This window comes from Oncorhynchus tshawytscha, linkage group LG01, assembly GCF_018296145.1.
Source record: "Oncorhynchus tshawytscha isolate Ot180627B linkage group LG01, Otsh_v2.0, whole genome shotgun sequence".
NCBI classification, from domain to species: domain Eukaryota; kingdom Metazoa; phylum Chordata; class Actinopteri; order Salmoniformes; family Salmonidae; genus Oncorhynchus; species Oncorhynchus tshawytscha.
The window spans coordinates 87,506,650-87,531,049 of record NC_056429.1 but is presented as its reverse complement, the minus strand read 5'-3'; the positions used below and the strand labels follow the sequence as shown (position 1 = coordinate 87,531,049).

At 42.9% G+C, this 24,400-nt stretch overlaps 1 protein-coding gene across 2 annotated transcripts in view; it reads right to left on the bottom strand.

Moving 5' to 3' along the window:
* Positions 1 to 565: 565 nt before the first annotated feature.
* Positions 566 to 24,400, bottom strand: part of LOC112246368 (cdc42 effector protein 4) — a 43,014-nt gene continuing 19,179 nt past the window's right edge. For both annotated transcript variants that reach the window (XM_024414668.2, XM_024414667.2), the window contains exon 2: positions 566 to 3,924. In XM_024414668.2, the coding sequence (XP_024270436.1) occupies positions 2,674 to 3,714 (1,041 nt within the window). In that variant the 5' untranslated portion in view covers positions 3,715 to 3,924 and the 3' untranslated portion in view covers positions 566 to 2,673. The remainder of the gene's footprint in view (positions 3,925 to 24,400) is intronic.

The following is a 24,400-nucleotide window of genomic DNA, read 5'->3' as shown; positions in this document are numbered from 1 at the left end:
TGACTGTTCAAAATTATTTTCCCAATCAGACTTAGTTCAGAGATTCCCAGTTGTTTTGAACGCGAAAATACTCAGGGATCCAGGAAGGTGTGAGCAGGGACTTCTGCTTTACTTTAACAGATTAGATTTTTATCTGACCAAATTAATGAGAGGGAGGGGGACCTATAGTCACACTTCATTCATCCTAAATGGCACCCTATTCCCAATATAGTACACTACTTTTGTCCAGAGCCTTATGGGCCCTGGTCAAAAGTAGTGCGCTATATAGGGAATAGGGTGCAATTTGGGATGCATATACTGTCGGAGGAATGTAAAGGGAAAGGGAACAGGCGCGCCTGTCTTTTCCTTTCCCAAACATATGACTCATGAATGGATGAGTCGTTGGTTTGGTTACCGACCGATCAGCCAACTAAGTTCATGAATGACAGGATGGAGGGAAGCCAGAGGGTGTGCTGATTCAATCTGCTCCTACAGTATGTTTATGAATGAGAGGGTGGAGGGAAGCCAGAGGGTGTGCTGATTCAATCTGCTCCTACAGTATGTTTATGAATGAGAGGGTGGGGGGAAGCCAGAGGGTGTGCTGATTCAATCTGCTCCTAGAGTATGTTTATGAATGAGAGGGAAGCCAGAGGGTGTGCTGATTCAATCTGCTCCTACAGTATGTTTATGAATGAGAGGGAAGCCAGAGGGTGTGTTGATTCAATCTGCTCCTACAGTATGTTTATGAATGAGAGGGAAGCCAGAGGGTGTGCTGATTCAATCTGCTCCTACAGTATGTTTATGAATGAGAGGGAAGCCAGAGGGTGTGCTGATTCAATCTGCTCCTACAGTAGCCAGGTCTGCGTGGCACAATGGCGAGAGGAGGGTAATATTGTCACTTATAACTAGTGTTCTCCTATTACTGATACCCTCCTCCCTTCAAACTCCTCTCTTTCTCCTGATCCTACAAGCCTAGGGTGTGTACGGGGGAAGAGATGACCACATAGATATGACAGTCTACTTTACGGTCACTTCTCTTGTTCACAACCACCATCTCTGCTCCTGTGAGTTATGTATTTGTTTCCATCGGTTTCTAAACATTTGTACAATAAAAGCACTACTGGTCATGAAAGCTTCTACAAAAAGGCCATTTATTTTCAAAATTTTCATTTTTTTGTATTTAATAATGAGTCAAGTTAATTTAAAACATTTACATGGAAACAAAACAACGATTTGTTGTGTACAATAGTTAGTGTTTTAGGGAGTGAGCTGTTGCTACACCTTGGCAGTGCTTGCAGGGGATATATGACTGAGTCCATTGATCTAAGCTAAAGTGCCATGGACTCACGGCCAAACCCAAACCTAGCCTAATCAACTCCAAAGCTAAGGCTTAAGCTGGCTCACTGAGTAGGCTAGTACGTTAGGCTTTAGAACAACTAAAGATCACCAAAATCCAACCTTTAACTAAATTCCTCCAATCAACATGGTGACTTAAAACAGTGCACAATATGATCGACCCCTTATTAGAAGTAGTTATTAGATAACAAACGAAACAAGCTAACTGATAACTTAGGACTTCAGAGTGTGTTGGCTGTATAGAGTATGTCTAGTGAAGAGTACAATAAAGCAGACAAATGGTTGGAATAATGAACATCCAAGTTGTGCCATTGATTAAGAACCTGAAGACCAACTTATCAATTCTGTATGTAGTAAACATAGGAGAAGCCACCTTTATTTACCCTTTGAACATTAACAAAACCAATATTTTAACTGCATCTCACCTCACTCAACACACACATACACATACAATCCAGTCAATGCCCCAAAGAATGCTGGGATACATTTCACTTCCTTTCTCCAAAGCAGTGTGGGAAATATACAGTTCAGTCCGTGACCTCACATGACTCTACACCCCACGCATTACACCGCCACCTGGGTGATCAACAGTTCACGCGTCGACCTTTGTGACCTCTGTCAATCTCCATATGTCCGCTTTCAAAGAATGTGACAATCAGTGTCATGACCGCTGGTTAGTTTTCCCTTACCTAATAATGGGCAATAAGGAATATGCTTGTACTGTAGCCAGGACTGTAGCTATGGTAACCATGAAGGGAAATCCTCTGAATGGAAAGACAATGCTGGGATATGGTTCATGTTGAATGAGTGGATATAAGGGTTGATCCCCTTATAAGGAGAAACACACTTTAATGACATATTGGAACTGTGGGATTAGATCATCATAATGACAGATCATAGTTCTACAAAAAAGAATCCCTCAAACCAATAACTGGTGTCTCAGAGTTGCAGTGTGTGTGTGTGTGTGTGTGAGAGAGAGTTAGTGGTCGACACGGAATTCTGTAATGGGCTGGAGAAATGGACTCATGGGACAGGCATTTTCGTTTCGATTAACAGTTGGACACACACAGGAGTAAATACGGTTAAATAACAGATGGTGTATGTGTATTCCTGATCCAGGAGGTATAGCAGAACAGGATGTCCCCGTATAGAAGTTCTCAGGATAGATCCATTTGTGGGGATTTTTCCAGTCTTTATCGTGCTCCCAACCCCTCCCAGACTTATTATAGCATCAAAACTCATGAAAAATAATTGTCTCCTTCGGGGACCTCACAAACCACGTTCTGGTGTCCTTATTAACCACGTTCTGTGGTGGTGACATTACAGCCCTGTTCTGTTTTACACCCTGATCTCATCATCATCCTCGTCCATGAAGGAGAAGTCTTTATCGTCCTCCCCTCCAGCCCCCCGAGAGCTGTACTTGGCGCTGTCCGTGTCCCCCTCCTGCAGATGGTGGAGTGGTTTCTCCTCAAGAGCGGCAGAGCCGGAGGAGGACACAGAGCAGCTGTCCAGGTGGCTGTGGGGGTGGTAGTTCCTGCGAGGGGTGTAGAGGGGGTCGGCCATGACCTTCTGCTGAGGATAGGTGCGTGGGGGCCTGACTGGAGCCTGTAGATCCACCTGGTCCTCGATCTCATCCTCCGTGGTGGGAGGGCTAAAGGGGGGTGACCCGCGGCCCTCACTGCCCTTCCCCTCCTCGTACCCCAGGTCGTCTTCCTCCCAGCCCTTCTTTTCCATGACGCTGAGGATGTCCCCCAGCATGGAGGGTCCCAGGTCAATGTGGAATGACATGATGGACTCCGCGTGCTTCATCCCGCCACCCCGAGGATGTGATGGGGGCAGGTCAGTCAGTTCTCCAAAGTTACGCTCGTCAAACTCCAGATCCAGCATAGCCATGGCCGAGGCACCGTTGACTGGTTTTCTGATTCCATCGACCTCGGGCAGCTTCTTCAGGGGGCTGGAGGAGACACTCTTGGGCATCTGCTGACCACCGCCCATCCTTACCACGTCCTCGTCATTGAGGTAGGGCAGGGAGATGGCGTTCTTCACAAAGTTTGGCGAGCCACCGGGGGGCGCCAACGAGTTGTTCTTGTACATGTCACCGCGGTTCACCGACTGGGAGCGCTTGCTGCTCCTGAAGGTTCGGGACAGCAGGCCTGGTTTGGGTCCAGGGGAGCTCTGCTGGACCTCTGGCACTTGTTCTTTAGGCGGCTCCCCAGACCGGGTACTTAGGAAAGAGGTGTCCCCGAAGGCGTCCCCGCCACGACCCACATGCATGGTGTGTCTGAAGTCCCCCAGAGGGGCGCTGATCATCTCCACAGTCAGGTCGGCCCGGGAGCGACGCTTGGACTGGTTCGAGGTTAGCTGCTTGAGAATAGGCATGGTGATGTCTGATGAAGTCTGATTTAATACGCAACAAGACCAGAAACACCTGATTGGTGCTGAGAGTTATGTGATGGTTGTTCCTTTCTCACATTTAATTGTAAACTGTGTTGTCAAGGCAAGGTTTGAACCAGGTCTCTAGAGTACCCAGCCATTGTGGTCCTTCAAACAGCTACGGTGAGTTCTGGTCCAGATAATCCACAAATCAACCTAAGGGAAAAACAGAAGAGAGGACACATTAAAATCACATTGCAAGAACCATGCAAAACAACTCAGATCCTCAAAGTTGGCATGGAAACTAACTATAACACAGAGTAGCTTTGTAATGTTATTCCTTCGGAGAATAAGCACATGACACATGACAGTGAACAATCTATTTCCAATAGCTGCTGGCTGCGTCTGCGGCCAGAATCAAGACAACTTTCTTCTTCTATGCCGCTCTGCCTCAAATGTGGAAACTGTTGTTGCAAGACAACTTTCTTCTTCTATGCCGCTCTGCCTCAAATGTGGAAACTGTTGTTGCAAGACAACTTTCTTCTTCTATGCCGCTCTGCCTCAAATGTGGAAACTTTTGTTGCCAGACAACTTTCTTCTTCTATGCCGCTCTGCCTCAAATGTGGAAACTTTTGTTGCCAGACAACTTTCTTCTTCTATGCCGCTCTGCCTCAAATGTGGAAACTTTTGTTGCCAGACAACTTTCTTCTTCTATGCCGCTCTGCCTCAAATGTGGAAACTTTTGTTGCCAGACAACTTTCTTCTTCTATGCCGCTCTGCCTCAAATGTGGAAACTTTTGTTGCCAGACAACTTTCTTCTTCTATGCCGCTCTGCCTCAAATGTGGAAACTTTTGTTGCCAGACAACTTTCTTCTTCTATGCCGCTCTGCCTCAAATGTGGAAACTTTTGTTGCCAAACAACTTTCTTCTTCTTTGCCGCTCTGCCTCAAATGTGGAAACTTTTGTTGCCAGACAACTTTCTTCTTCTATGCCGCTCTGCCTCAAATGTGGAAACTTTTGTTGCCAAACAACTTTCTTCTTCTATGCCGCTCTGCCTCAAATGTGGAAACTTTTGTTGCCAGGCCGGGGCTTTGAAATTAAACGTCCAGTTGAGTGGTTCCAAACTCTAGGGGGACAAAAGGTAGGTATTCTGGAATGAAGTAGAGGGGGTGGGGGGACTTAAGTTCTTTCTCACTTAACTGGAACTCTAACCTTTCTCTGCCTGAACTAAAAGTACTTTTTAAAAACAGGGGAAACACGTTTCAAGTCATCGGAACACATTTTTGATGCAAATACGTGTCTTTAATAGAACTTCCAAGTGCTGAAATATTGTTTAAAAGCGGCAGCCGGAATATTAATCAGTTGGGCTTTTCAATTTTTAGGAGAAGGCCGTCTGTTATCTGGGGTCCCTGCTTCCACTACAGTACCCTGTTCTACTGCCGCAGTTCTGCAATTCCCATTTGGGCCCGTGCCTGCCTCTCTCCCCCTCTCTGCGCCTCTCTCTCTCTCTCTCCTATATTACCCTACAGTCATAAAATACTGGGAGCTTGAGGGGGCTCCAGCTGCCAGGAATAAAGAGCAGATGAAAAAAACTATGAAGACAGAAGGGTTGGAACAGAATGATACAGTTAGTTATTGACAGTCGATACATTTCTTCTGCAGCTTGGATTAATTTAGAGCAACAGCTCAGAAGCATCGACTGTCAATAACTAAATGTATCGTTCTATTCCAACCCTTGTCACTGACTGACTAACATTCTGTTCTAACCCTTCTGTCACTGGCTGACTATTGTTCTGTTCCAACCCTTCTGTCACTGACTGACTATCGTTCTGTTCCAACCCTTCCATCACTGGCAGATTGAAACTCTCTCAGAGTCTCTCCTGCTTGATCTCGGATCTCTCGCTCTCTCAAGATTTCCAGACATCTTTAAGCCAAGGAGACGTTTGATGCTTGTACTCTTTTCACCCGGCCGTTCTTCTGTAGGTACTGGTTTGTGTGTAAATAATGACCTAAAGAATCTCACGCCCATCAGAGCCTTCTTACATCTACCCCATTAAGCTACATCCGGTCCATATGTCACCAGTCACTTGTATTATTGCAACACTCAAAGCATGCTGTGACTGATCACTGTGTTTGGAACTTCAGTTGTGATTAGAGTCAGGGGCCCTGATAAGTCTACAGCCCTGCCACGAGGATATCATTTACTGCTTACATGCTCTGGATTTCACAGTAGACACTTTGATCTGCAACCTGGCAGCATTTTGACCTATGACTCAATAAGCCTGATGATATGGGCCATTTCAGAAGCTGATGATACGGGCCGTTTCAAGAGTGTCTGCTTACCTAGGCCAATCTGTCTTCGTGTCACCATTGACCCCGCAATGAAATAAGATCTCAAAACATAAATGGTGTGGGGTGGACAGTAGCAAAGTTGGCAGCTTTTAATGGGATAAAAGTTACTGCCAGCAATAAGGCCCAGTAGGCACATGAGTAGGCCTAGGTGACGTCAACAAGGGTTTCAATGTGGCTGCTAGGCGCCATCCAATCATTCTCATGTTTTAAAACCACAGCGCACGCGTGCACACACACAACGACACACCCTCTAGTCTCTGTGTATTCGTGTATTCATACCCTGTGGATGAATGGGGCCTCAGGGAAAAAGCAACGTCACCCTTGAAAACATTTACATCTCTGACAACAAAGGCCCATTCAACTGAAAAGGCAACTGTAGCAGCAGAGAGAACAGAGGGGGTTTTGAAAGATGATATGTTAACCCAGTTCTTCTCCTTTCAAAGGACAGAAAGTCCCTAAGGACAATTCAATGATCTTCTTGTCTGCCTACTGTGGTTTAACCTCTTTATTCAGTACCTTCAGAAAATCTGTCCTCAGTCATAAGGATTGTTAGTGTGTGGGGAGAGGTTTTGCACCCTCAACAAAGAATTCCCCTTTAGACAAACACAAGGACAACTGTATTGACTAAGACTGAGCATGAATGACTGAACAAGGGGTTTGGAGAAGTAGAAAGTTTATAATGGAATTTCCATCTTCACCTTTTCACCAACAACTAAAACACTAGCCATTATGAAGAGCTAACTGCTCCAAAACAACCATGCAAATGAGCTCAGCCATCACCGCTTTCAAGGGTCACAATTGTGCAACCGCACATTGTGCTGTTGTGGCTAAGGAGGTCTCTTAAGGAGGACAAGCTTACTTTACTGCAGTGATCCGTCACTACCTATTACATTATTACACAACTCACTATGCATGAGACCACAATCCTCCAGTCAGTTTGCCGGCCCGCCTGCCTCTCCTCTATATGCCGGCCCGCCTGCCTTTCCTCTATGTGCCAGCCCGTCGGCTTCTCTCTCTCATTCAATGTGCAGGCCGACAGTGCCTTCAGAGAGTATTCATACCCATTGACTTCAAGCCGGAATTCCATATTGATTAAAGAAATCTAAAAATCTCACACACACAATACCCCATGACAAATTAATTACAGAAATACACTTATATATATATATATATATATATATATCTCTACACACACACAAAAGTATGTGGACGCTCCTTCAAATTTGGGTATTTCAGCCACACCCGTTGCTGACAGGTATATAAAATCGAGCACACTGCCATGCAATCTCCATAGACAAACATTGTCAGTAGAATGGCCTTGAAGAGATCAGTGACTTTCAACGTGGCACAGTCATAGGATGCTAACTTTCCAACAAGTCAGTTCATCAAGTTTCTGCCCTGCGAGAGCTGCCCTGGTCAACTGTATGGATGAATCTGGGTTTTGCAGATGGTCTGGGGCTGTCTTTCATTGTTCAGGCTCGGCCCCTTAGTTCCAGTGAAGGCAAATCTTAACGCTTCAGCATGTAATGACATTCTAGACGATTCTGTGCTTCCAACTTTGTGGCCAAAGTTTGGAGAAAGGCCCTTTCCTGTTCCATCATGACAATGGTTTGTCAAATTCAGTGTGGAAGAACTTGAACGGCCTGCACAGAGCCCTGACCTCAACCCCATCGAACCCCTTTGGGGTGAATTGGAACGCAGTCTGCGAGACAGGCCTAATCGCCCAACATCAGTGCCCGACCTCACTAATGCTATTGTAGCTGAATGGATGCAAGTCCGAACAGCAATGTTCTAACATCTAGTGGAAATCCTTCCCAGAAGAGTGGTTGTCGTAACAGCAAAGGGGGGGACCAACTCTATATTAATGCCCATGATTTTGGAATGAGATGTTCAACGAGCAGGTGTCCACATACTTTTGGTAGTGTATGTCATTTACATAAGTATTCACACCCCTTTGCCGTGACACTCCAAATTGAGCTCAAGTGCATTCAATTTATTTTGATCATCCTTGAAATGTTACTACAACTTGACTGGAGTCCATCTGTGGCCAATTCAATTGTTTGGACATGATTTAGAAAGAAACCACACCTGCTGTTGACAGTGCATGTCAGAGCAGAAACTATACCATTAAGTCCAAGGAACTGTCCATAGATCTCCGAGAGAATTGTGCTGAGACTTATCTGCGGAAGGATATATAACCATTTCTAGAGTGTTTGAAGTTTCCAAGAGCACAGTGGTCTCCACCATTGGGAAATTGAAAAAAATATTAAACTAACCACACTCTTACTAGAGCTGGCCATCCGACCAAACTGAGCAACCAGGCAAGAATAACCTTTGTCATGGAGGTGACCAAGAACGCAATGACCACTCTGACAGAACTACATATTTCCTTGGCTGAGATGGGAGAACCTGCCAGAAGGACAAGTCTCTACCGCGCTTCACCAATCTGGCCTTTATGGGAGAGTGGCCAGACAGAAGCCAATCCTGAGAAAAAGGCACGACAGCACGCCTGGAGTTTCCAAAAAATGTATGTGAAATTCTCAGCGCATAAGCCAAAAGATTCTGTGGTCTGATGAGACGCACAGCTCATTACCCGTCTAAACCCATCCCTACCGTGAAGAATGGCAGTGGCAGCATCACGCTATGGTGATGCTTTTCAGCGGCAGCGGCTGGGAGAATGGTAAGGATAGAGGGAACAATGAATGGAGCCAAACACAGGCAAACCTTGATGAGAACCTGCTTCAGAGTGCAAACAACTTTAGACTGGGGGTGAAGATTTACATTCCAACAGGACAATGACACCAAGCATACAGCCAAAGCAATGCTGGAATGGCTGCCGAACAAGAATGTGAAAGTCCTTGAGTGGCCCAGCCAAAGCAAAGACTTGAATCCCATTGAAAATCTGTGGAAAGACTTGAACATAGATGTGGAGCAGCAGTGAACAGCAAACTTAAGAGGTTGACCAAATCTGAAAGGAAGAAAATCCCCAAATCCAGATGTGCGAAGCTGATACAGACATACCTAAGATGATTCAAAAAGGTGTAATCACTGTCAAAGGTTCCTCTACAAAGTGTTGACTCAGGGGTGTGAATACTTACAGTACCAGTTTGGACACACCTACTCATTCCATGGTTTTTAATTATTATTACTATTTTCTACATTGTAGAATTATAGTGAAGACATCAAAACCATGAAATAACACATATGGAATCATGTAGTGACGAAAAAAGTGTTAAAACAAAATATATTTTATGAGATTCTTCAAAGTAGGCACCCTTTTCCTTGGTGACAGCTTTGCACACTCTTGGCATTCTCTCAACCAGCTTCATGAGGTAACCTGGAACGCATTTCAATTAACAGGTGTGCCTTGTCAAAAGTACTTTGTGGAATTTATTCCCTTTTTAATGCGTTTGAGCCAATCAGCTGTGTTGTGACAAGGTAGTGGTGGTACAGAAGACAGCCCTATTTGGTGAAAGACCAAGTCCATATTATGACAAGAACAACTCAAATAAGCAGAGAAATGACAGTCCATCATTACTTTAAAACATGAAGGTCAATACAGAAAATCAAGAAATTTCAAGTACAGTCACAAAAACCATTCAACGCTGATGAAACTGGCTCTCATGAGGACCGATACAGGAAAGGAAGACCCAGATTTACCTCTGCTGCAGAGAATAAGTTCATTAGAGTTACCTGCACCTCAGATTGCTACCAAAATAAATGGGTCAGAGTTCAAGAAACAGACATCTCAACATTAGCTGTTCAGAGGAGACTGCGTGAATCAGGCCTTCATGGTTAAACTGCTGCAAAGAAACAACTACTAAAGGACACCAATAAGAAGAGATTTGCTTGGGCCAAGAAAGACGAGCAATGGAAACTAGACTGGTGGAAATCTGTCCTTTGGTCTGATGAGTCCAAATTTGAGATTTTTGGTTCCACCCGCCATGTCTGTGTCAGACTCAGATTAGGTGAACGGATGATCTCCACATGTGTGGTTCCCACCATGAAGCATGGACGAGGTAGTGTGATGGTGCTTTGCTGGTGACACTGTCTGATTTATTTAGAATTCAAGGCACACTTAACCATCATATCTACTGCTGCATTCTGCAGCGATACACCATCCCATCTGGTCATCAAAATATATTTTGATTTGTTTAACACTTTTTTGGTAACTACATGATTCCATATGTGTTATGAAATAGCTTTGATGTAAATAGTAAAAAATAAAAAACAACTCTTGAATGAGTAGGTGTGTGCAAACTTAACTGGTACTGTATGTAAATTAGATATTAATTAATTACATTTTCAATACATTTGCTAACATTTCTAAAAATAAGTTTTCCCTTTGTCATTATGGGGTATTGTGTGTAGATGGGTGAGAGATAAACATAGTTTAATACATTTTGAATTCAGGCTGTCAACACAAAATGGAAGTGGAATAAGTCAAGAGCTATGAATACTTTCTGAAGGCACTGTATGTCCTTGGCTTTGCTCTCCTGCAGTATACCAACCCACTTGTATAATCATAACACATTAAAACTACAAGTTACTTGTCCAATTCTACTGTTAATATTATATGCGTTGACATTTTCAGTAAGGCTGACAAAAGCAAGGTATTACTACTAATGCATAATATCACTGTCAACAACAGCAGTTGAAGGTACTACCTGGCAATAGCCTACACTGACACAGTGCCCACAAGGCCAGGAGGCAGCAGCCGACCAGGGAGACTTGGCAGCATGGATATACAACAGAGTGCCCTGTCCTGGACTACAGTCCAGAATTCTCACGTGTCCCTTCCTAGCTAGTTCTCTGGCCACGTCTCCATGGCGACTTCAGCACTGCCTGGCTGCCCAGCTAGCTAACTTTCTATCTGTCTGAAAGGCCCTTATCCCCCCCCCAGGGTGACATCTTTTACTAACGGATTCACCCTGGCTCCCTTAGAACTTTGTCTCCGTCCCAAATGGAGCCCTATTCACTAATATATATATATATAAGTCCATTAGTTTTGACCAGGATTCATACACACAATAACCCATTACCAAAGACATGGCATTGAGTAAAGCCAGTGTGTCTATGTATGCGGATGACTTAACACTATACACCTCAGCTACTACAGCAATTGAAATCACTGCAACACTTAACAAAGAGCTGCAGTTCGTTTCAGAATGGTTGGTAAGGAATAAGTTAGCCCTAAATGTTTCAAAAACTAAAAGCCTTGTATTTGGGACAAATCACTCACTAAACCCTAAACCTCAACTAAATCTTATAATGAATAATGTGGAAATTGAGCAAGTTGACGTGACTAAACTGCTTGGAGTAACCCTGGATTGTAAACTGTCATGGTCAAAACATGTTGATACAACAGTAGCTAAGATTTTTTTATTTCACCTTTATTTAACCAGGTAGGCTAGTTGAGAACAAGTTCTCATTTGCAACTGCGACATGTCCAAGATAAAGCATAGCAATTTGACACATACAACAACAGAGTTACACATGGAATAAACAAAAGATAGTCAATAATACAGTAGAACTAAAGAAAACAAAAAGTCTATATACAGAGTGCAAATGAGGTAAGATAAGGGAGTTAAGGCAATAAATAGGCCATGGTGGCGAGGTAATTACAATATAGCAATTAAACAATGGAATGGTAGATCGGCAGAAGATGAACGTGCAAGTAGGGATACTGGGGTGCAAAGGAGCAAGATAAATAAATAAATACAGTATGGGGGATGAGGTAGGTAGATAGCCCATCTGTAAACAGCCCATTTATGTACAGGTGCAGTGATCTGCTCTGAAAAGCTAGTGAGGGAGATTTGAGTCTTCATCTTCAGAGATTTTTGCAGTTCATTCCAGTCATTGGCAGCAGAGAACTGGAAGGAAAGACGAATAACGGAGGAATTGGCTTTGGGGTTGACCAGTGAGTGATGGGGAGAGGTATGTATGTATGTCCATAATAAAGTGCTACTCTGCCTTTTTAACAACACTAATCAACAAGGCAGGTCCTTCAGGCCCTAGTTTTGTTGCACAGCTGGCCCTTAAATGTACACATTAATAATATGCGTGCCAACCTCCTGGCTCAAAGTGGAAGAGATATTGACTTCATCACTACTTGTTTGTGTAAGAAGTGTTGACAAGCTGAATGCACCAAGCAATCTGTTTAAACAACAAGCACACAGCTAAGACACCCATGCATACCCCACAAGATATGCCACCAAGGGTCTCTTCACAATCCAAGTCCAGAACAGACTATGGGAGGCTCACAGTACTACATAGAACCATGACTACATGGAACTCTATTCCACATCAGGTAACTAACTGATGCAAGCAGTAGAATCAGATTTAAAGAACAGATTCAAAATACAACTTATGGAAGAGTGGAGACTGAAGAGACACACAGGAACAGACACATGCACTCTACACACATACCACCATACAACAATATTACAATGTATTATACATTGTATTGTAGATATGTAGTGGTGTAATATTGTTGTATGGTGGTATTATACATGTAGACATGTAGTGGTGTAATAATGTCATATGGTGGTATTATACATGTTGTAGATATGTAGTGGTGTAATATTGTTGTATGGTGGTATTATACATGTTGTATTGTAGATATGTAGTGGTGTAATATTGTTGTATGGTGGTATTATACATGTTGTATTGTAGATGGTGTAGTGGTTGTATGGTAATATTGTTGTATTGTAGATATGTAGTGGTGTAATATTGTTGTATGGTGGTATTATACATGTTGTATTGTAGATATGTAGTGGAGTAATATTGTTGTATGGTGGTATTATACATGTTGTATTGTAGATATTGTGGTAATATTGTTGTATGGGTATTATACATGTTGTATATACGTAATGGTGTAATATTGTTGTATGATGGTAATACATGTTGTTGTATGTATGGTAATTTGTTGTATACATGTTGTATATATGTAATGGTGTAATATTGTTGTATGGTGGTATTATACATGTTGTATATATGTAATGGTGTAATATTGTTGTATGGTGGTATTATACATGTTGTATTGTATATATGTAATGGTGTAATATTGTTGTATGGTGGTATTATACATGTTGTATTATGTAATGGTGTAATATTGTTGTATGGTGTATTATACATGTTGTATTGTATATGTAGTGGTGTAATATTGTTGTATGGTGGTATTATACATGTTGTATTGTAGATATGTAGTGGAGTAATATTGTTGTATGATGGTATTATACATGTTGTATATATGTAATATTGTTGTATGGTGGTAATATTGTTGTATGGTGTAATATTGTTGTATGTATTATACATGTTGTATATATGTAATGGTGTAATATTGTTGTATGGTGGTATTATACATGTTGTATTGTATATATGTAATGGTGTAATATTGTTGTATGGTGGTATTATACATGTTGTATATATGATATGTAATGGTGTAATATTGTTGTATGGTGGTATTATACATGTTGTATTGTAGATATGTAGTGGTGTAATATTGTTGTATGGTGGTATTATACATGTTGTATTGTAGATGTAAGTGGTGTAATATTGTTGTATGGTGGTATTATACATATGTTGTAATTTGTATGATTATGTATATATGTGGTGTAATATTGTTGTATGGTGGTATTATACATGTTGTATATATGTAATGGTGTAATATTGTTGTATGGTGGTATTATACATGTTGTATATATGTAATGGTGTAATATTGTTGTATGGTGGTATTATACATGTTGTATATATGTAATGGTGTAATATTGTTGTATGGTGGTATTATACATGTTGTATATATGTAATGGTGTAATATTGTTGTATGGTGGTATTATACATGTTGTATTGTAGATATGTAGTGGTGTAATATTGTTGTATGGTGGTATTATACATGTTGTATTGTAGATATGTAGTGGTGTAATATTGTTGTATGGTGGTATTATACATGTTGTATTGTATATATGTAATGGTGTAATATTGTTGTATGGTGGTATTATACATGTTGTATATATGTAATGGTGTAATATTGTTGTATGGTGGTATTATACATGTTGTATACATGTAATGGTGTAATATTGTTGTATGGTGGTATTATACATGTTGTATTGTAGATATGTAGTGGTGTAATATTGTTGTATGGTGGTATTATACATGTTGTATTGTATATATGTAGTGGTGTAATATTGTTGTATGGTGGTATTATACATGTTGTATTGTAGATATGTAGTGGTGTAATATTGTTGTATGGTGGTATTATACATGTTGTATATATGTAATGGTGTAATATTGTTGTATGGTGGTATTATACATGTTGTATATATGTAGTGGTGTAATATTGTTGTATGGTGGTATTATACATGTTGTATATATGTAGTGGTGTAATATTGTTGTATGGTGGTATTATACATGTTGTATATATGTGGTGTAATGTTGTATGGTGGTATTATACATGTTGTATATATGTATAATATTGTTGTATGGTAGTGGTAATGTGTAATATTGGTGTAATGTTGTTGTATGGTGGTATTATACAAGTTGTATATATGTAGTGGTGTAATGTTGTTGTATGGTGGTATTATACAAGTTGTATATATGTAGTGGTGTAATAATGCTGTATGGTGGTATAATACATTTGTATTGTAGATATGTAGTGGTGTAATAATGTTGAATGATGGTATTATACATGTTGTATTGTAGATATGTAGTGATATAATAATGTTATATGATGTACTGTTTTATCTTTTGCTTTATATGTAGTGTTAGTGCCTTAATGTGCTTAGACCCCGGGAATAGTAATGGGGATCCCTAATACATAGAAAGAGGGCTGTCAAACAGGGCAAATACATAGAAAGAGGGCTGTCAAACAGGGCAAATACATAGAAAGAGGGCTGTCAAACAGGGCAAATACATAGAAAGAGGGCTGTCAAACAGGGCTAATACATAGAAAGAGGGTTGTCAAACAGGGCTAATACATAGAAAGAGGGCTGTCAAACAGGGCTAATACATAGAAAGAGGGCTGTCAAACAGGGCTAATACATAGAAAGAGGGCTGTCAAACAGGGCTTATACATAGAAAGAGGGCTGTCAAACAGGGCTAACAAAGAAATAAGGTTATACATATAAATAGGGCTGTCAAAAGTATTGCATAATGTAGAGAATAGGGTGCCATTTGGCAGGTTCTTAAACCTCTCTTTGGGGACCCCTAAACAATTGTGTTGTAGCCTTGAACTAGCACACCTGATTCACCTAGACACAGACTTGATGATTAGTTGAATTAGGTCTGCTAGCTGTGGAATAAAACAAATACATGGAACGTCTGGGGCTCCCAGAGGAGAGGGTTCAGAACCAGTGCCATATGGGACACATGTCTCAGTCCCTGCTTATTGGGCTCAGAGGGGAAAACAACACAACTAGTACACTAGAGGGGGAATGGAATACGTTAGAAAACATTCATACTTGTGTGTACTCCTTTAATAACAACTATCCCACTATCCATAGCCACAGTCAAAATTGTCTATCGTAAAAATTCATGAAAACAAAAATGAATTTAAGTTTAGGGTTAGGAATAAGGTTAGCAGTGTGGTTAAGGTTAGGTTTAAAATCAAACTAAGAGAAATTGTAGAAATAGGCAGGGTTCACGACTTTATGGCTGTGGTAACTAGTAACCACCTTTTACAGATGTAAAAGGTCGTCACTAGTTACAGATGTAGGATCTTAATATGATCACTTTAGTTGCTGTGAATTTCCCTGCACCGCAGGAAATTAACATTTGTAGTGCATTTTAGTTTTAAAAAGATGTCTAAAGTTATCAATATCCACTTTGAATACATTGATTTGCCCTAAAAAAATAATAATTGATCAACCCCTACAAAAATTCCCATTAATTTGAATCAACATAATAAATCACATTTCCTGGAAGCTACAGTACATACACAATCCACAAGCAATTCAAAACAACCTTCCAAACTGCTTGCTTATTTGTAGCCCCTTCACTGGGGTGGCAGGTAGCCTAGTGGTTAGAGCGTTGGACTAGTAACCAAAAGGTTGCAAGATTGAATCCCCGAGCTGACATGGTAAAAATCGGTTGTTCTGCCCCTGAACGTGGCACTTAAGCCACTAAATCTGTATGCCGTCATTGAAAATAAGAATGTGTACTTAACTGCCTAGTTAAATAAAAGGTTTTAAAAAAGCTGTGCATTTTACTAGGGCCGGGACGATATTTCTTCTATGGTAAAGAAGAAAACACGACGCAGACCCGACTCTTTGGCCTTTAAAAACCTGCTGAATGTCAAATATTGTGTGATATAGGTTGACAAATAAATATAAAAAATAAACATAATTATGTTTGTTTCCAACATAAGGACTGCTTTCGATTTTTGTTTCCCTTGTCGCGGCACTAATGAATATCACGATACTGGTATCGTCCCGGCCCTTCATTGAGCATTAACTAGACTGCAAGAAAAATACCAGTGAAAATGAAAGCCATTTGCTTCTTTGCCTGGGACGTCATGCATGGGTTTGAGTAGTCACTGGGGATTCCACTCAGCTGTATGGCCCATAATATACTGTTCCACACACAAATACACAGTGGTTCTAAGAACACAGCTGGGGGCTGGATTATATCAAAGTGATCTTTCAAATGCTGCTCACAGCTGGACTCGTCAAGAAGGCCAGGCAGCCCATGCTAGCTAGCATTCCACAGCTACACTCCAGACTTAAACACACATGACATCACAAATCTGTGTTTAACTTCAAATATGGTCTCCAAATTCATTTCAGCAACTACTTAAATGAGAGAATTAATAGGATGTGCGTTCTATTTTGCCTTTCTTCAATCTGTGTTTTGAATCTGAGCATCATGCCAAAGCATTAGCCCAGCCAGTGATGGTGTCTTTATGTAACAAACTTTAAGCACTCAAAGCATCATGACACCAGATCCAACTGGCAGTAAGGTCTATGAATGATTAACAGCATCTTATTTCCCCCTCAGCCCCAGGGCACCAACAGAGAGGATATTTTGTCCTCAGAGCATGGTTCCAAGGAACTGTCGTGGATGCATAACGTGCAGGGCCGGCTCTAGCCTTCTGCAGGACCCAAGAGAGACTTGGTGGGCAAAACATTTTAGTGCCACCCACCCTTGACGGCAGAGAGAAAAACATATGTTTTAAAGTGAATTTCCTGCAATTCTACCCCTTTTTGTCATGACTTAAGCTATGTTAATGATATCTGATTGAGAGTGACTAACAAAATCAATTGGGGGCCCCCCTGGAGGTCAGGGCCCTGCGTGTCTGGTCGGTATTCTTAGTGGGCTGGGTCCCTCAGTGACTGCTTATGCCAGGTGCCAGCTCTGGTAACGTGGCCAGCCCAGTACAACTAGGCGTGTCCCTGTACTGTGAATCAGGCACATCTCCATCAACCTCTTACTCTGCTAATCCTCCTGGTTCACAAGCCACAATCCTCCAACTATGTTCCACACATATTACGCTCTTCACACCTCTCTCTTCCTCAGAGTATGCACACACAAGAGGTTTTGGAAATGTCATCCATGTAGCCAAGTCAAGTCAATCTTCTGTCGCTCCTTCCTTTCACAGCTAGCCTACCTAGGAGAGAAACAAGCACACACTGCAGTCCAAAACCATGCTAGTTTTATTTTGGGGTCCTTTTACATTTTTCAAAGGAAAGACAGAGAGAGAGAACATTACTTATTCACTAGGCCGAAGGGAGGGAGGGTACTGGTTGTGTAATGTAAATAGAGTTAGTGGATCTTACACAACTGCAGAGTCACTAACATACTGTATGCCCAGTTAGATATTAAATTCTAACTGGGCATAGTCACATTTTAGTTTATATTAACAATATCACAAGAAAGAAATAAACAGCTGACATGCTTGCGCCATAAGTTGCTAGCTGTATATCACCACAAAAATCAAGTTTCCTTTCAGTGTTCCACAACCATCACTCATACCACATGTTCCCAACGTGTCAGACATATTTGTGCAACTATTTCAAATCAAATTGTATTTGTCACATGCGCCGAATACAATTGTAGACCTTACCGTGAAATGCTTACTCACAAGCCCTTAAATTATTCTTAACTGCATTGTTGGTTAAGAAAATAGTTAAGAAAATATAAACTTTTTTTTAAACAAAAAAGTAAAATAGCAACAAAATAACAATAACGAGGCTTTATAACAGGGCGTACCGGTGCAGAGTCAACGTGCAGGGGAACACGTTAGGCCAGGTAATTGAGGTTAGTCCAGGTAATGTAGATGTAGAAAATGGTGGGGTAAAGTGACTATGCATAATAAACAGCAAAAAAAGGGCGGGGGGGGCAGTGCAAATTGTCCAGGTAGCCATTTGAATAGCTGTTCAGCAGTCTTATGGCTTGGGGGTAGAAGCTGTTGAGAAGCCTTTTAGACCTAGACTTGGCGGTCCTGTACCGCTTGCCGTGCGGTAGCAGAGAAAACAGTCTATGACTAGGGTGGCTGGAGTCTTTGACCATTTTCAGGGCCTTCCTCTGACACCGTCTGGTATAGAGGTCCTGGATGGCAGGAGGCTTGGCCCCGGTGATGTACTGGGCCGTACGCACTACCCTCTGTAGAGCCTTGCGGCTGGAGGCCGAGCATTTGCCATACCAGGCAGTGATGCAACCAGTCGGCATGTTCTCGATGGTGCAGCAATATAACTTTCTGAGGAGCTGAGGACCTATGACAAATCTTTTCAGTCTCCTGAGGGGGATAAGGCATTATCCTCCCCTCTTCACGACTGTCTTGGTGTGTTTGGACCATGATAGTTTGCTGGTGATGTGGACACCAAGGAACTTGATGCTCTCAACCTGCTCCACTACAGCCCTGTCGATGAGAATAGGGGCGTGCCAGGCCCTCTTTCCTGTTGTCCACGATCATTTCCTTTGTCTTGATCACATTGAGGGAGAGGTTGTTGGCCTGGCACCACACTGCCAGGTGTCTGACCACCTCCCTATAGGCTGTCTCATTGTTGTCGGTGATCAGGCCTACCACCGTTTTGTTGTTGGCAAACTTAATGATGGTGTTGGAGTCGTGCTTGGCCACGCAGTCATGAACAGGGAGTACAGGAGGGGACTAAGCACACACCCCTGAGGGTCCCCCATGTTGAGGATCAGTGTGGCAGATGTGTTGTTGCCTACCCTTACCAACTGGGGCGGCACGTCAGGAAGTCCAGGATCTAGTTGCAGAGGGAGGTGATTAGTTCCAGGATTCTTAGATTAGTGATGAGCTTTGAGGGCACTATGGTTTTGAACACTGAGCTGTAGTCAATGAATAGCTTTCTGATGTAGATGTTCCTTAGAGATTGCGTCATCTGTGGATCTGTTGGAGCGGTATGCAAATTGGATTGTCTCTAGGGTTTCTGGGATGATGGTGTTCATGTGAGCCATGACCAGCCTTTCAAAGCACTTCATGGCTACAGACGTGTGCCACGGGCCGGTAGTAATTTAGGCAGCTTACTTTTGTGTTCTTGGGCACAGGGACTATGGGGTTCTGCTTCATGGGCTAACACTGTAATTCTGTTAGACATGGCATATTACATTATGCATGTTAAGTTTTTATCACATGTGGACGGTGCCTTGTTCCGTTCATGTGCTGCATTGTACTGGTAGGGTCTGGAGGAACCAGGTTACCGGAGGATGACCATTCCACTGTGAAGGCTAAAGTCCTGCTAAACTTCCCACCTAAAGCTTGTAGACTCAAGCCTGTGCGTTCATTACTGTTGATTTGGCAAAATATTTAAGGCTACGTGACTAAAAAAAAGTCTCTCTATATTACAAAAGACATATCCATGTATTCTTACTACTATAGTGAAACACTACAACTAGACTAATCCATTTTTTCCAAAGACGGCGTAGCAGTGGAGACGTGTTTTGTTCGTCCTCTCGTGTACTTTTGTATTTTTCGTCTTTTTGCATATATTTCAATTTTATTTTCAATCTCTTCGCCGTTTTAGTTCAATTATACCTTGCACTAACCTGCCTCACCCAATGTGATATGGAACCTCTATTATTTTAAATTTTTAGACCTTATAGCAAGAACCACCTAGCCATCAGAAGCTAACCAGCTAATTAGCTACAAGCTATTTATAGTCATGTTTAGCCACTGCTAGCAGCCTTTACCTTCTGCACAGATAACAGCCCTTTTTTATTTTATTATTCATTTTATTTTTTAGCCTGGATAATACTCGCCAGCCTACCAGTAAAGGACTGTCTCTCCACTACAACACCGGATTCCTGCCGTAATCCCTGGACCATTACTCCTGATCTTCACAGCTAGCTAGCACCCACGAGTTACCCAATACCAAAGCTATCCCTGAGGCCCACCTCCCGGCCTACTCAGTTGTTCACCCGGACTCCACCCAAACACGGCTAGGACACACTACTCCACCGGATCCTTGCGTAAGCTCTAGACCTTGGCACCGGATCACCGATGCTACCGAGTGATTATAGTGGCTAATGCCCCTGCCTCGAAGCTAGCACCAGTTAGCCGTGAGCCAGGTGCATCTCCCGGCTAAAAATCTATATTACTACGACTACAATGCCTCTTTCGCCATCTGGCTTGGATCCTTAGTCGACACGGCTCCCCGCCGCACCACCACGACTGGTCTGCCGACGAATACTCCATCCGCTGTGCCTTCAACCGGCCTCCGTCGGAAGTCGGAGCAGACGCTTCTACTAGCCCCGGGCTACTAACTTTAAACGCCATGTCGCCCGCGTGCTAGCGTAGTAGCGACTACTCTGCGGCTTCCCTGTTCCATCTACTGCTGCCCCCTGGACCCTATGATCACTTGGCTATATAGCTGATGCCTGCTGGACTGTTCATTAATCACGTTACTCCATTCTGTTTATTTATCTGTTGGCCCCAGCCGCGAACTCAGGCCCTGTGTCTAGTTAACCGACCCTCTCTGCCCATTCATCGCCATTTTACCTGTTGTTGTTTTAGCTGATTAGCTGTTGTTGTCTCACCCGATGTTGTCTTAGCTAGCTTTCCAAATCAACACCTGTGATTACTTTATGCCTCGCTGTATGTCTCTCTCATATGTCAATATGCCTATACTGTTGTTTAGGTTAGTTATCATTGTTATAGTTTACAATGGAGCCCCTAGTTCCACTCATACCTCTGATACCTCCTTTGTCCCACTTCCCACACATGCGGTGACCTCACCCATTATAACCAGCTTATCCAGAGATACAACCTCTCTTATCATCACTCAGTGCCTGGGCTTACCTCCACTGTACCCGCACCCCACCATACCCCTCTCTGCACATGATGCCCTGAATCTATTCTACCACACCCAGAAATCTGCTCCTTTTGTTCTTTGTCCCCAACGCTCTAGGCAACCAGTTTTGATAGCCTTTAGCCGTACCCTCATCATACTCCTCCTCGGGTGATGTGGAGGTAAACCCAGGCCTTGCGTGTCCCCAGGCCCCCTCATTTGTTGACTTCTGTGATCGAAAAAGCCTTGGTTTCATGCATGTCAACATCAGAAGCCTCCTCCCTAAGTTTGTTTTACTCACTGCTTCAGCACACTCCGCCAACCCTGATGTCCTTGCCGTGTCTGAATCCTGGCTTAGGAAGGCCACCAACAATTCTGAGATTTTCATACCAAACTACAACATTTTCCGTCAAGATAGAACTGCCGAAGGGGGAGGAGTTGCAATCAACCGCAGAGATAGAACTTCGCAGGCTGTCATACTTTCCAGGTCTATACCCAAACAGTTTGAACTTCTAATTTAAAAAAAATGTACCTCTCTAGAAATAAGTCTCTCACTGTTGCCGCCTGCTACCGACCTATCGACCTCCCTCCGCTCCCAGCTGTGCCCTGGACACCATTTGTGAATTGATTGCCCCCCATCTAGCTTCAGAATTTTGTTCTGTTAGGTGACCTAAACTGGGATATGCTTAACACCCCGGCAGTCCTACAATCTACGCTAGATGCCCTCAATCTCACACAAATCATCAAGGAACCCACCAGGTACAACCCTAAATCCATAAACACGGGCACCCTCATAGACATTATCTGACCAACTTGCCCTTCAAATACACCTCCGCTGTTTTCAATCAGGATCTCAGCCTCATTGCCTGTATCTGCTATGGGTCCGCGGTCAAGCGACCACCCCTCATCACTGTCAAACGCTCCCTAAAGCAGGCCTTTCTAATCGACCTGGCCCGGGTATCCTGGAAGGATATTGACCTCATCCCATCAGTCGCGGATGCCTGGTTATTCTTTAAAAGTAATTTCCTCACCATCAAAGATAAGCATGCCCCGTTCAAAAAATGCAGAACTAAGAACAGATAAAGCCCTTGATTCACTCCAGACCTGACTGCCCTTGACCAGCACAAAAACATCCTGTGGCGGACTGCAATGGCATCGAATAGTCCCCGCGATACGCAACTGTTCAGGGAAGTCAGGAACCAATAGACGCAGTCAGTCAGGAAATTGGCATCCTATAGCTCTAACTCCAAAAAGATTTTGGGACACTGTAAAGTCCATGGAGAACAAGAGCACCTCCTCCCAGCTGCCCACTGCACTGAGGCTAGGAAACACGGTCACCACTGATAAATCCATGATAATCGAAAATTTCAATAAGCATTTCTCAACGGCTAGACATGCCTTCTCCTGGCTGCTCCAACCCCGGCCAACAGCTCTGCTCCAACCCCGGCCAACAGCTCTGCCCCCCCACCCCCCACCAACTACTTTGCAGAGTTCAGTGTGTCAAATCGGAGGGCATGTTGTCCGGACCTCTCACAGTCTATGGGGATACCACAGGGTTCAATTCTCGGGCCGACTCTTTTCTCTGTATATATCAATGATGTCGCTCTTGCTGGCGCGATTCCCTGATCCACCTCTACGCAGACGACACCATTCTGTATACATCTGGCCCTTCCTTGGACACTGTGTTAACTAACCTCCAAACGAGCTTCAATTCCATACAACACTCCTTCCGTGGCCTCCAACTGCTCTTAAACGCTAGTAAAAACCAAATGCATGCTTTTCAACCGTTCGCTGCCCGCACCCACCCGGCCGACTAGCATCACCATCCTGGACGGTTCCGACCTAGAAAATGCGGACAACTATAAACACCTAGGTGTCTGGCTAGACTGTAAACTCTCCTTCCAGACGCATATTAAACATCTCCAATCAAAAATGAAATCTAGAATCGGCTTTCTATTTCACAACAAAGCCTCCTTCACTCACTCTGCCAATCTTACCTGACTAAAACTGACTATCCTACCGATCCTCGACTTCGGCTATGCCATCTACAAAATAGCTTCCAACACTCTACTCAGCAAACTGGATGCAGTCTATCACAGTGCCATCCATTTTGTTACCAAATCACCTTATACCACCCACCACTGCGACCTGTATGCTCTAGTCGGCTGGCCCTCGCTACATATTTGTCACCAGACCCACGGGCTCCAGGTCATCTATAAGTCTATGCTAGGTAAAGCTCTGCCTTATCTCAGTTCACTGGTCACAATAACAACACCAACCCGTAGCACACGTTCCAGCAGGTATATCTCACCGATCATCCCCAAAGCCAAAACCTCATTTGGCCGCCTTGCCTTCCAGTTCTCTGCTGCCAGTGACTGGAACAAATTACAAAAAAATATATAAAAAAATAAAAATAATAATAATTCGCTGAAGTTGGAGACTTTTATATCCCTCACCAACTTTAACCTTTTTGGGAAAGGGGGCAGCATTTTCCCATTTGGATGAATAAGCATGCCCAGAGTGAACTGCCTCCTACTCTGTCCCAGATGCTAATATGCATATTATTATTAGTATTGGATACAAAACACAATGAAATTTCTACAACTGTTTGAATGATGTCTGTGAGTATAACATAACTCATATGGCAGGCGAAAACCTGAGAAAAATCCAACCAGGAAGTGGGAAATCTGAGGTTTGTAGTTTTTCAAAGCTTGGCCTACAGAATACACAGTGTCTTTGGAGTCAAGTTGTACTTCCTACGGCTTCCACTATATGTCAACCGTCTTTAGAAACTTGAATGAGGATTCTACTATAAAGGAGGGGCTCATGAGACCTGTTTGAGTCAGTTGTCTGGCAGAGTGTCTCAGGCTCGTGACGCGCGCTCCCGACAGAGTTAGCTCTCGTTCAAGTGGTTTTCTACAGACATAGGAATTCTCTGGTTGGAACATTATTGATGTTTAATGTTAAAAACATCCTAAAGACTGATTCCATACAGGTTGTAGAAACAAGTCAAACGATGTAACAGAACTTTGAGTTTTTGTCTGGACGAAGTGCTCACGCCTCATGAAGATGGATTCCTGGGCTGAACACGCTAA